General features: G+C 42.1%; 1 protein-coding gene across 1 annotated transcript; it reads right to left on the reverse strand.

Annotated features, from left to right (window-relative positions):
• Positions 1-11,075: 11,075 nt before the first annotated feature.
• Positions 11,076-12,121, reverse strand: LOC125534380 (E3 ubiquitin-protein ligase RSL1-like). Its single transcript, XM_048697631.1, has 2 exons — positions 11,238-12,121; positions 11,076-11,148 (listed from the first exon to the last, which is right to left on the reverse strand). Exons 1-2 carry the CDS (start codon positions 12,119-12,121, stop codon positions 11,076-11,078), a joined length of 957 nt encoding a protein of 318 aa, XP_048553588.1.
• Between the last annotated feature and the right edge of the window lie 923 nt (positions 12,122-13,044).

A 13,044-nucleotide genomic window follows, 5' to 3' on the forward strand; every position in this document is an offset into this window, starting at 1 on the left:
GGAAGACTTTCTTCTTGATAACATCATCGGGCATACCTGCAAGCTTAAATAATCCACAAACTTCATCCACATATATTAGGTGCTCGTCAGGATGTAATGTTCCATCTCCTGCATAAGGATGGCAATGGGTCGGGTTTGGATCGGGTTGAACAATATCAAATCCATATCCATATCCATGAAGACAGTCTTCTCCCACCCATGAAAAAATCCATGGGTGAAAAATTGTGTCCATGTCCAAATACGATGGATATTCATATCCACTGGATATCCATTGGGTCCTCTCGAGACATGTAAATAAAACTTAACACAATATTAACATAAACTCTTCCATTCTTCACCTCGTGGCAGGCTAGGCTTCACTTATGGTAAATCAACATCCAGTAACAACCTAAGATCATTTAGTATTTTTCTAACAGATGAGAATGACGAGTCATTTAAGAAGGAGATAAAAATAAGGGAGGGGTGTTGGAGTATGTTGCAGAGGGGATTGACTGTCAACTTATAAAATTTACAATGGGGATTGTGTGATTTCTTATGCATGGTTTAGATAAAAAAAGTGTAAAATTGTCGTGGGACATGTGAACGTGGGGCAGGGATGGAAGATTTTTTCCCATTAAGTCATACTATCGGGTCGGGTTTGGGTATATCCATGGGTACAAGATTATATCCATGCCCTACCCACGAACAATCAGGTCGGGTTTGGGCGCCGCCCATGGACACAAAAGCATATCCAAACCCTATCCATTCGGGTCGGATATCCATGGATATCCATGTCCATGGATAAAATTGCCATCCTTACTCCTGCAAAAGGATTAGCTAGTAGTTTTTCTATCATACCCGAAGGAATTTCAAAGAACACATTTTTAGTAGGTTCAGTAGGTTGAGGAGCAACTCTTTGCTCTACTAGTCGGGGTGAAGATACCCCGAACAAGCCCCTCAGAGGATTACTTTCCATAGTAACAAGTGACAGTAAATTTCAGCACACTATATAAATTTTTCCTTACCAAAGGCGCTTCACTCCCAGGCAACGGCACCAGAAAAGAGTCTTGATGACCCACAAGTATAGGGGATCTATCATAGTCCTTTCGATAAGTAAGAGTGTCAAACCCAACGAGGAGCAGAAGGAAATGATAAGCGGTTTTCAGCAAGGTATTCTCTGCAAGCACTGAAATTATAGGTAATAGATAGTTTTGTGATAAGATAATTTGTAACGAGCAACAAGTAACAAAAGTAAATAAAGTGCAGCAAGATGGCCCAAACCTTTTTGTAGCAAAGGACAAGCCTGGAAAAACTCTTATACAGAAGAAAGCGCTCCTGAGGACACATGGGAATTATCGTCAAGCTAGGTTTCATCACGTTCATATGATTCGCGTTCGGTACTTTGATAATTTGGTATGTGGGTGGACCGGTGCTTGGGTGTTGTACTTACTTGGACAAGCATCCCACTTATGATTAACCTCTATTGCAAGCATCCGCAACTACAACAAAAGTATTAAGGTAAACCTTACCATAGCATGAAACATGTGGATCCAAATCAGCCCCTTACGAAGCAACATATAAACTAGGGTTTAAGATTCTGTCACTCTAGCAACACATCATCTACTTATTACTTCCCAATGCCTTCCTCTAGGACCAAATAATGGTGAAGTGTCATGTAGTCAACGTTCACATAACACCACTAGAGGAGAGACAACATACATCTCATCAAAATATCGAACGGATACCAAATTCACATGACTACTAATAGCAAGACTTCTCCCATGTCCTCAGGAACAAGCGTAACTACTCACAAAGCATATTCATGTTCATAATCAGAGGGGTATTAATATGCATATAGGATCTGAACATATGATCTTCCACCAAATAAACCAACTAGCATCAACTACAAGGAGTAATTAACACTACTAGCAACCCACAGGTACCAATCCCAGACTTGGAGACAAGAACTGGATACAAGAGATGAGCTAGGGTTTGAGAGGAGATGGTGCTGGTGAAGATGTTGATGGAGATTGGCCCCCTCCCGATGAGAGGAGCGTTGGTGATGATGATGGTGATGATTTCCCCCTCCGGGAGGGAAGTTTCCCCGAAAGAACAGCTCCGCCAGAGCCCTAGATTGGTTCCGCCTCATGGCGGCGGAGTCTCGTCCCGAAAGTTTGCTTATGATTTTTTCCTCAACGAAGGACTCCATATAGTAGAAGATGGGAATCGGAGGGCCACCAGGGGGCCCACGAGGCAGGGGGCGCGCCCCCACCCTCGTGGCTAGGGTGCGGCCCCCCTCTGGAACTTCTTGCGCTCAGTATTTTTTATATATTCTGAAAATGACTTCCGTGAAGTTTCAGGACTTTTGGAGATGTGCAGAATAGGTCTCTAATATTTGCTCCTTTTCCAGCCCAGAATCCCAGCTGCCGGCATTCTCCCTCTTTATGTAAATCTTGTAAAATAAGAGAGAATAGGCATAAGTATTGTGACACAATGTGTAATAACAGCCCATAATGCGATAAATATCGATATAAAAGTATGATGCAAAATGGACGTATCAAAAATCACCCTGAGACTATCACTTTGCCTGCTCCTTCCTTGTTTGACTTATTTGCAGGCAAGTACCTTGTTCCGCCAGAGGCCATTCACGCCTACCGAAACCCCACATCAACTAAAGAGCCAGAGCCAGAACCACAATTTGATCCTTCACGACAGTCTGTTTACCAGTGGGATCCGGAGGAGATTGCCAACCAGTGGAAACCCGAGGCACCTTCTCCGTACGACCCCAGTTACAACTTCGGATATCCACCAGGTCATCCATGGGCATAAACCAACTTAGGCCAAAAGCCTAAGCTTGGGGGAGTACGTATTTCTCACCAACATTACATTTATGTTCACACACTCATACTACTTGTCGGTGCTCATACTTTTTCATTGTAATATCCCTGCTAGTTTATTTCCCTATTTATGCTTTCTTCTTGTGTGTTTGAAGAACCTTAAGAAAAAACAAAAAAATAGTTGTAGCTTTTAGTTAGTTTACTTTCCATGCCTATAGTAGTAATTAAAAGAAAACCCAAAAAGATTTCTCGTTCTTCTTTTGCTTGTTGGGAGTTTTCCCGTGTAAATAGTTTTGTTTCTTTTCTTTCCTTTGGAGGTCAAGAGGAGAAGACCATAATGAAAATGTTGAGTGGCTCTCATATGCATTATTGTTGATCTAACAAAGAGCCCATATTACCTTGGCTTCTCTCTTGAATTGACTGCTTGCAGATTCTAGCTTAGTCCAATGCACGTTCACTATTATTATTATTTTCCACACTATTCAGTCGTGCAAGTGAAAGGCAATAATGATGATTATATGATGAACTTATTGAGATGAGAAAAGCTGGTATGAACTCGACCTCTCTTGTTTTTGTAAATATGATTAGTCCATCCTTCCTGATCCAGCCTATTATGAAAGAAACATGTTTGCAATGACAATTGGAGATTATAGTTGCTTATGCCATGCTTAATTAGCTAGGAGCCTATAATGGTTTACCTTGCGTGCCAACATGCTATTAAAATGGTTGTGATGTGGTATGATAGGGTGGTATCCTCTTTTGAATGATTCGAATGGCTTGACTTGGCACATGTTCACGCATGTAGTTGAAACAAAATCAACATGGCCTCTATGGTATTTATGTTCATGGTGCATTAAATCCTAATCATGCTTGCATTCGGTGTTGATTAATTTTAATGCATGTTCATGACTGTTGTCGCTCTCTAGCTGGTCGCTTCCCAGTCTTTTTCTAGCCTTCACTTGTACTAAGCGGGAATACTGCTTGTGCATCCAGCTCCATAAACCCCCAAGTTGTTCCATATGAGTCCACCATACCTACCTATATACGGTATCTACCTGCCGTTCCAAGTAAATTTGTATGTGCCAAAATCTAAACCTTCAAATAAACATTCTGTTTTGTATGCTCGAATAGCTCATGTATCAACTAGGGCTGTCTGTATCTTCCATGCTAGGCGGGTTATTCTCAAGAGGAGTGGACTCCGCTCCTCACTCACGAGAAAATGGCTGGTCACCGGTATGCCCAGTCCCATGCTTTATGCAAATCAAATCAAAAGAACTGCAAACAAAACTCCCCCAGGACTCTTGTTAGTTGGAGGCACTCGTTGTTTCGAGCAAGCCATGGATTGATGCTTGTTGGTGGAGAGGGGGGGTATAAAATTTACCATTCTATTTGGGAACCGCCTATAATGTGTGTAGCATGGAAGATATCGAGATCTCTCGGTTGTTATGTTGACAATGAAAGTATACCGCTCAAAATTTATTCATATCTATTTCAAAACCGAGTTTTGGCACCTCTACAAATCCCTGCTTCCCTCTGCGAAGGGCCTATCTATTTACTTTTATGTTGAGTCATCATCATCTTCTTAAAAAGCACCAGTTGGAGAGCACCACTGTCATTTGCATTCATTACTGTTAGTTTACATTGAGTATGACTTGACTGGATCTCTTTTACCATGAATTACAATGTCTAGTTAGTCCTTGATCTTCAAAGGTGCTCTGCATTTATGTTTTGCGGACTCAGAAAGGGCTAGCGAGATACCATCTTGTTATATCATATTACGATTGTTTTGAGAAAGTGTTTTCATCCGAGATTTGTTATTATTGCTCGCTAGCTGATTATGCCATTGATATGAGTAAACATGAGACCTAAATGTTATTGTGAATATGGTTAGTTCATAATCTTTGCTGAAAACTTGAATGCAGGCTTTACATATTTACAACAACAAGAGCAAACAGAGTTTGTAAAAGTTTTTCTTTATCACTTTCAGTTTATCAACTGAATTGCTTGAGGACAAGCAAAGGTTTAAGCTTGGGGGAGTTGATACGTCTCCAACGTATCTACTTTTCCAAACACTTTTGTCCTTGTTTTGGACTCTAACTTGCATGATTTGAATGGAACTAACCCGGACTGACGCTGTTTTCAGCAGAATTGCCATCGTGTTATTCTTGTGCAGAAATAAAAGTTCTCGGAATGACCTGAAAATCAATGGAGATTATTTTTGGAATATATTAAAAATACTAGAAGAAGAATCCATGCCAGGGGGCCAACACCCTGTCCACGAGGGTGGGGGCACGCCTACCCCCTGGGCGCGCCCCCCTGCCTCGTGGGCCACCTGACGCTCCACCGACCTCAACTCCAACTCCATATATTCGTGTTCGGGGAGAAAAAAATTAGAGAGAAGGATTCATCGCGTTTTACGATACGGAGCCGCCACCAAGCCCTAAACTCTCTCGGGAGGGCTGATCTGGAGTCCGTTCGGGGCTCCGGAGAGGGGAATCCGTCGCCATCATCATCATCAACCTTCCTCAATCACCAATTTCATGATGCTCACCGCCGTGCGTGAGTAATTCCATCGTAGGCTTGCTGGACGGTGATGGGCTGGATGAGATTTATCATGTAATCGAGTTAGTTTTGTTAGGGTTTGATCCCTAGTATCCACTATGTTCTGAGATTGATGTTTCTATGACTTTGATATGCTTAATGCTTGTCACTAGGGCCCGAGTGCCATGATTTCAGATCTGAACCTATTGTGTTTTCATCAATATATGAGAGTTCTTGATCCTATCTTGCAAGTCTATAGTCACCTACTATGTGTTATGATCCGTTAACCCCGAAGTGACAATAATCGGGGTACTTACCGGTGATGACCATAGTTTGAGGAGTTCATGTATTCACTATGTGTTAATGCTTTGGTCCGGTACTCTATTAAAAGGAGGCCTGAATATCCCTTAGTTTCCAATAGGACCCCGCTTCCACGGGAGGGTAGGACAAAAGATGTCATGCAAGTTCTTTTCCATAAGCACGTATGACTATATTTGGAATACATGCCTACATTACATTGATGAATTGGAGCTAGTTCCGTGTCACCCTATGTTATAATTGTTGCATGAATGATCGCATCCGACATAGTTCTCCATCACCGATCCAATGCCTATGAGCTTTCCACATATTGTTCTTCGCTCATTTACTTTTCCGTTGCTATTGTTACAATCACTATAAAACCCAAAAATATTACTTTTTGCCACCGTTACCACTACTATCATATTACTTTGCTACTAAACACTTTGCTGCAGATATTAAGTTATCCAGGTGTGGTTGAATTGACAACTCAGCTGCAAATACTTGATAATATTCTTTGGCTCCCCATGTGTCGAATCAATAAATTTGGGTTGAATACTCTACCCTCGAAAACTGTTACGATCCCCTATACTTGTGGGTTATCAATCGGTATTACGAGTTTATGTGTTTTGATGTACTGAAGGTAGTTCAGAGTCCCGGATTTGATCACGGACATAATGAGGAGTCTTGAAATGGTCGAGACGTAAAGATCGATATATTGGAAGCCTATGATTGGACATCGGAATGGTTGCAGGTGAAATCGGGAGTATATTGGAGCACCGGGAGGTTACCGGAACCGCCCAGGAGGTATATGGGCCTTATTGGGCCTTAGTGGAGGAGAGGGAAAAGAAGCAAAGGAGCCCCCCCCCCCAAGCCCAATCCGAATTGGGAGGGGGGCGGCCCCCCTTTCCTTCCTTCTCCCTCCTCCTTTCCTTCTCTCCTAGAACCAACAAAGGGAAGGAGGGGAATCCTACTCTGGGTGGGAGTAGGACTCCCTTGGGGAGCGCCTAGAGAGGCCGCCCCCCTCCCCCTCCTCCACTCCTTTATATATGGGTGAGGGGGCACCCCATAGACACACAAGTTGATCATTGATCTTTAGCCGTGTGCGGTGCCCCCCCCCCACCATAATCCACCTCGGTAATATCGTAGCGGTGCTTAGGCGAATCCCTGTTCCGGTAGCAACATCATCATCGTCATCACGCCGTCATGCTGACGAAGCTCTCCCTCGAAGCTCTACTGGATCATGAGTTCGCGGTACGTCAACGAGACAAACTTGTGCAGATCGCGGAGGTGCCGTACCTTCGGTGCTAGATCGGTCGATCGTGAAGACGTACAACTACATCAACCGCGTTGTCATAACGCTTCCGCTTACGGTCTACGAGGGTACATAGACAATACTCTCCCCTCTCATTGCTATGCATCACCATGATCTTGCGTGTGCGTAGGATTTTTTTTTTTTGAAATTACTGCGTTCCCCAAAATTGGGATACTTCCACGAAAGTGCTACAGACCCTGTGTGTCTTGTAGGCCTTCACTTTCCTTCAGTGTCACTGTTGTTATAGTGAAAGCTTTGTCCTAGTATATCCGTATGTTTATTCGTTCTTTCATCAAAAGTTTAACTTCAATTATCACTACTCCGGTTTTTTTGTGATCTTCTTGCCCCTATTATCTGTCGGTGCACTTTTTCTTTGTTAATTCCGCCTTGCTGATTGGAGCTGGTTCGAATTTTCAAAAGAAAAATTGAATCTCCACTTCACCCCTCTGGTCAATATACTCTCGGTTCTAACAATTGGTATAAGAGCAAGATCTTCTTGTCTCTGTTTATCAAAGGTCTAACTGCCTTATATTTTTTAGTATGTCACTTGCAGGTAGATCCATGCACTCTAAAAGTTTTCCCATCTTTGATAGAAGTGACTATCTCTATTGGAAGGGACGAATGACTATTCTTCTAAAAGCTATCAGTGAGGAGTTATGGAAAATCGTGGAAAAAGGCTATACCATTTTGCATCCGGGGTCTCCAACTCTTGAAGATGAAGTAAACATTCGACTGGATGCATAAGCAAAGGATGTCATATGTAACTGCATCTCCAAAAATGTCTTTGTTCGATTAGAAGGCTTGAAACAATCGAGCAAATCTAGGATGCGATCAAGAATGTTCATGAAGAATTTCTTGCACAAACTAACACACACAATGACATGCTTCGAGCGATGTTCACACACTTCAGAAGTCTCATAAGGAAGAGTGTCATGGAGCTCATTGGTCGTCTAAGCAATCTAGTCGAAAGGCTACATTAGAGAGGAGTTGAGGACATCACTGATCAAGATGTAGCTAAAAAATTGCTAAACTCGCTCGATGATTCCTTCGATCCAATTGTTGCCAAGATCAAAGAAATACCTGACTGAAATGGTTTGAGCTTTTAAAAAACTGGGCAAATGGTTTTTACTCTGACTGAATCTTGAACAATTCCAAGATCAAATAAAATATCAACTACTATTTGCACACTCTGACTGAAATATCTATAGTTGGAGAACTATATATATGTGTCTTTCCCTATGTTTAATCATCTTTGATGCTGCCCTTACAAGCAAGTACTGCTATAATCTATTACGTAAAAGAATTGATCAAATAGTAAATAAATTTTATTATTGAATACAAATTTCACACAATTATAGGAATATGTTAACTATGATTCTAATTTTCTCAACCATTAAAATAATTATGAATACAAATAGAAAAAAATAAGAGGCACAACATAGAAAAGTGTATATCTAATGCATTACTACAAAATATCATGAGATATATCCATTTTTATAATTAAATTTAATTAAGAATAAAAATCCTAAAATGGAATAAAACTATGGTTTTCTAAAAAAGAGATAAACAAGTAAATATTTCGCTCACTTTAACTCCTCACAAAGGTTTCACTTGTATAAACGGAGTTAAAAGAGAAAATTAGTTATGCCCATATGAGAATGTAAAAAACTGAATTTACTAGCCTGATCTAATATGGCATGTCATATTTTATTCATGACCATATGTATAGAAAAAATAAATATGAAAAATTATTTGTAATGTAGATGAAAAGGTTAATTACATGTTCTAACACTATAAATTGAAAAATAATAACTATGCAAGAAAATATGTAATTACACGATTTAACACAATAAATTAAAAGTATGCTTCCAATTTTATGATGTTGTGTATACAACGGCTCAACTATCTAAAAAACATGTTGTGGAGAACAAAGACCATTTGAATATACATGGTAACTTCCCCTAAAAATAAGTACATGATCAATTCTATAAAATATAAAAATCTGATGATTTGAAAAGCTAATATAATTTTGTGTTTTACTACATAGAAAACACGTAGCATGTGAGATCACCTAATAAATGATCATAGTACCATTGAAACAAGTTAAAAATAAGAAATAATATATTATAAGAAAATTTGAAGAAAAAAAAGTTTTATACCCATGGTGTCACGAACAACCATAGAAGTGAGTGCATTGTTTTTTGAGAGGTGGCCGCACACTTCCATACCATAGTTTTTTAGAGCCGAAGAAGATCAATTAATCACTACAAGTCAACAACAACCGATGATGATTAATTGATCATTACAAGTCAACAATCTTTAACATGTCAAGAGATGTACAATTGATCAATTAATCATCCAACCCATTGTAAACAATGACTGCATCAACTTTATCAATTTATGCTACAATAAGTTCATATTCGCATAATTGAGCAGAGTGAATACGAGCATGATCATATCACATGATGAAGCGCTAGTGTTTGTGTCACAGATTAAAAATTAAGTTTGGGATTTTTGTCTTGTTTTCACCTCCTGCCTTTTTTCTTTAGATCTTCCTGAGACTTAAGAAGATGGATGATAAGATCGATTGTGTCATCTTTACTTTTCGCTCCTATGAATATTCTCATTTCCCCTAGATACCCTTAACCTCATCAACCTTGATTTTAACATTCCAATAATATTAAACCATGACTTCCATTTTAGAAAGTAACCTTCAGTTCCTTCACTTCAAATATTCTACAAAGTTTCTGAGAGATTCTTTCTTGCATATTAACTTTGTAAGCAAAAAATATTGCTATGTAGAATGCAATATTTTCCATTTAGAAACAACTTCTTTCCCTGCCCATTTGAGATATTTAATCCTTATAAATATCTAGGAACCTAATAAATTTGTATATGGAGATGCTTTATACCGCAATTATGTAAACCCTCTATCCATTTGAATGGTGAATCATGTCGATCCAATTATCCCACCATATTTGAGCTCTATATGTTTTTGAAGCTCAACTTATATTCTTGGACTCCAACGGAGGCCTAGGAATGTACAATATCTAACATGAGCATTCGCCATATCTGGATTCATTTCCTATATCTATTATGTGATAGTCCATCACATAATTTTTGTAAGATCTATATGTCTAGAGATCCTCATATACATATGGAAAGTCGTATGCTTTGGAAGAAACTTGTACGATTTGGGAAGGGGGTATTGAAACACAAGAAGAATATACTTCAACCGACATGCCCATAGACACAACTATGTATAACATAGAAATCACACATGAAAGGGGTGGGCAGTTAATTTAAGCAGTATGTGATGAGGAGTTTGGTATGAGCCGAGTTATCTTCTTGACTGGCTACCTATCCAACTGGTTATGGAATCAAATGGTGGGGATCACGCATAGTTAGGCATCCTTTTTTCACGAATCAAAGTATCTATTGCAGATGAGCCTCATAGAGTACAAGTTTGATTTCTGTCATTTAGAATGTATTACAACCGCTCATGTCCTGGCTAGTCATGGTGTTAGGGTGGTTCCTGGTAGCCAGGGTGTTTGGCTCTCTGATTCCCCCCTAATGTAAATAATGTTGTGGCACGCGATTTAGCCAAGTCCACTAGTTAAAGGAATGCACGGTGTTCAATGTAGAAAAACATATTAACCTTTGTGGAGTCAACCCATGGGGACGATGAAGGGAAAGCTTCCATGGGTAGAAAAATCCCACAACCTTTTGGGGTTATCCTGGATTGGAAGAAAAACTAGGAAAAAGAGAAAATATATTGACGGTGTGAAACATAAATAGTGTGGAAGTAGGTCTGTTGGTTGAGTGCCTCGATACAAATGCCCAAGCAGAAACATGATTTTTAGTCCGAAATCGGGTAAAAGAGAGAGTTGGTGTCAAATCCAGCTTCCTACATCTCATCAGCAATCCAAGAACACTAAAGATTATTGTTCAAAACGATAATTTTGCGTAACTAGATTTCACACGAAAACAATTTCAAGTCCCTAGAAATCAGAAATGTGTCCGCATTCCAAACAAATTCAACCTCCCAAGATGCAAACTCTGCAGGTGCACGGGCCGCCCATCCATCATCCTCTTACATCTCACTCTCACGATGTGCTGCAGCTAGCATGCGTCACGCCCCACTGGCCACCACACCCATAGCAGAACTGGAAGGTGCACCTGCACATGAAACAACCATAAGAAGCCTTAGCAACAGAGGAAACACAAGCATGCAACAGACATGAAGAGTAATGCTAGCAGCAGTGTACCTGCAGGTGATGTGCAGGCAGCCGTCGGTTTTCTCCACGAAGAACTCGCACTTGGGGCACCGCTTCCACTTCTTCCCCTTGGCCATCTCCAGCAGCAGCATGTCCTCCTTGCCCCTGTCGCCCCTGCCGAGCTTCCGGTAGGCAGCGCAGTCGGCACTGGCGTGCCACGGCACGGCGCACCGGGCGCAGAACAGCCGCCTGCACACCTGGCACTCGGACTGCGTGACTTCCTCACCGTCGTCGTCGTCCGCCACCATCATCGCCGAGCAGTCCTTGAAGGGGCAGTAGGTCCTCTTGGCGCCGAGCATCATGGACTCGCACAGCGCGGCGCCCCAGCGCTCGAACACCTCCCGCGGGAGCATGCCCTGGCAGAGAGCCGGGTCGAGCACGCCGGTGCAGCGCTCCTCCGGGCACTTGACGTCGGCGATTCTGTCCTGGATCTTGGCGCCGATGTAGCCCGCGAGGCAGGCGCTGCAGAAGGCGTGCGCGCAGCCGCGGCTCGCGCGGTGCGCGTCCGACTCCGGCACGGCGTCCATGCAGATCTTGCAGAACACGAGCGTCGCCGTCGCCGAGGCGCTGGGCTGCGCAGAGCACGAAGATGAAGAGGCGACGGCGGAGGAGGAGCACTCACCGTATATGATAACTGCGCTGCTGCTGGCGGTGGCAGTGCTGCGACGTGCCGGGAACGACGAGCGCGCCGACGTGGCGGCAGCAGCGATTGCGGAGGACATGATCACCTCCTGGAGCTGGAGCTCGGCGGCATACTTCTCGTCGGATATCGGGAACAGCTCATCGTCCTCGGCGGCGTCGGCGTCGTTCTGGGCGTGGGTGAGGGCTGAGAAGTAGAAGTCGTCGACGAGGCCGGTGAGGTCCGCTTCGGCCATTTCTCGGTGCGAGGCGAAGGTGAGGAGGTCGACGGCCTCTTCGGGTTGTCGCAGTGTTTAAGTAGCCACTACAGCAGCTCGATGGTTAATGTCGAAGCCAATGGGTCGTCTTGGTGGTGATTGGTATCCGGTGATGGTGGCAAGAATTTCGAAGGGCTCTCGCTGGTTGATTGATTGATTTGTGGCTCATGATATTCCCCACGCGCCTTCAACAATCCAATGCTTTCCTCCATTTATGGAATGGAGTACTACTTTTCCATATTGAACTATGGTCCTGTGAGATAAAATGTTGAGCAAACAGATAAAATCTATGCAAACTACTACCTCCTTTCTGGTTTACAGGCTTATCTCAAAAATTTGTTTTTCCATTTTACAATTCTCATTTCTGTTGCTTCACATCACACGCTCAGATATTGAGGTGCATTAAATCACTGCAAATTAAAAGAAAACTCATCAATAATGCATGTAAAAGTTTTTGGTTATTTATTGGTCAAGCATGCATGCATTGCAACTAATGCATTAGTAAACACAATTGTTTCAGGAAAACCAACATACTAATTGAGTACTTTTGCAAACTATCCAAGTTATTACATCACTCATCACCTATCTTGGTTGGTGAGTTTTTTGAGCCGAGCCCTATAAACCGGAAATAAGGGAGTACATCATGTGGGCAATCAAGGAAACGTCTCATGTGCTTGCTCCTCCCCAGGGGACACGGCGAGCGTGAATGAGACCGTGCCCCAGGCATTGGTGTTTGGAAAGCTTTTCAAGGCCATAAAAGCTCAGATTCGGCATGTAGAACTCAGGCGAGAACTGCACAATCCCAACCCCATCGTCCTACATCAAAAATTCCCCAATTTGAGTTCAAAGCCTAATGCGAAATCTACAAATCAGAGATGATAACTTACCTCATTGGCTACCGA

The sequence above is a fragment of the Triticum urartu genome, chromosome 2A, assembly GCF_056163025.1.
Source record: "Triticum urartu cultivar PI428250 chromosome 2A, HENAU_Tu73, whole genome shotgun sequence".
In the NCBI taxonomy this organism is placed as follows: domain Eukaryota; kingdom Viridiplantae; phylum Streptophyta; class Magnoliopsida; order Poales; family Poaceae; genus Triticum; species Triticum urartu.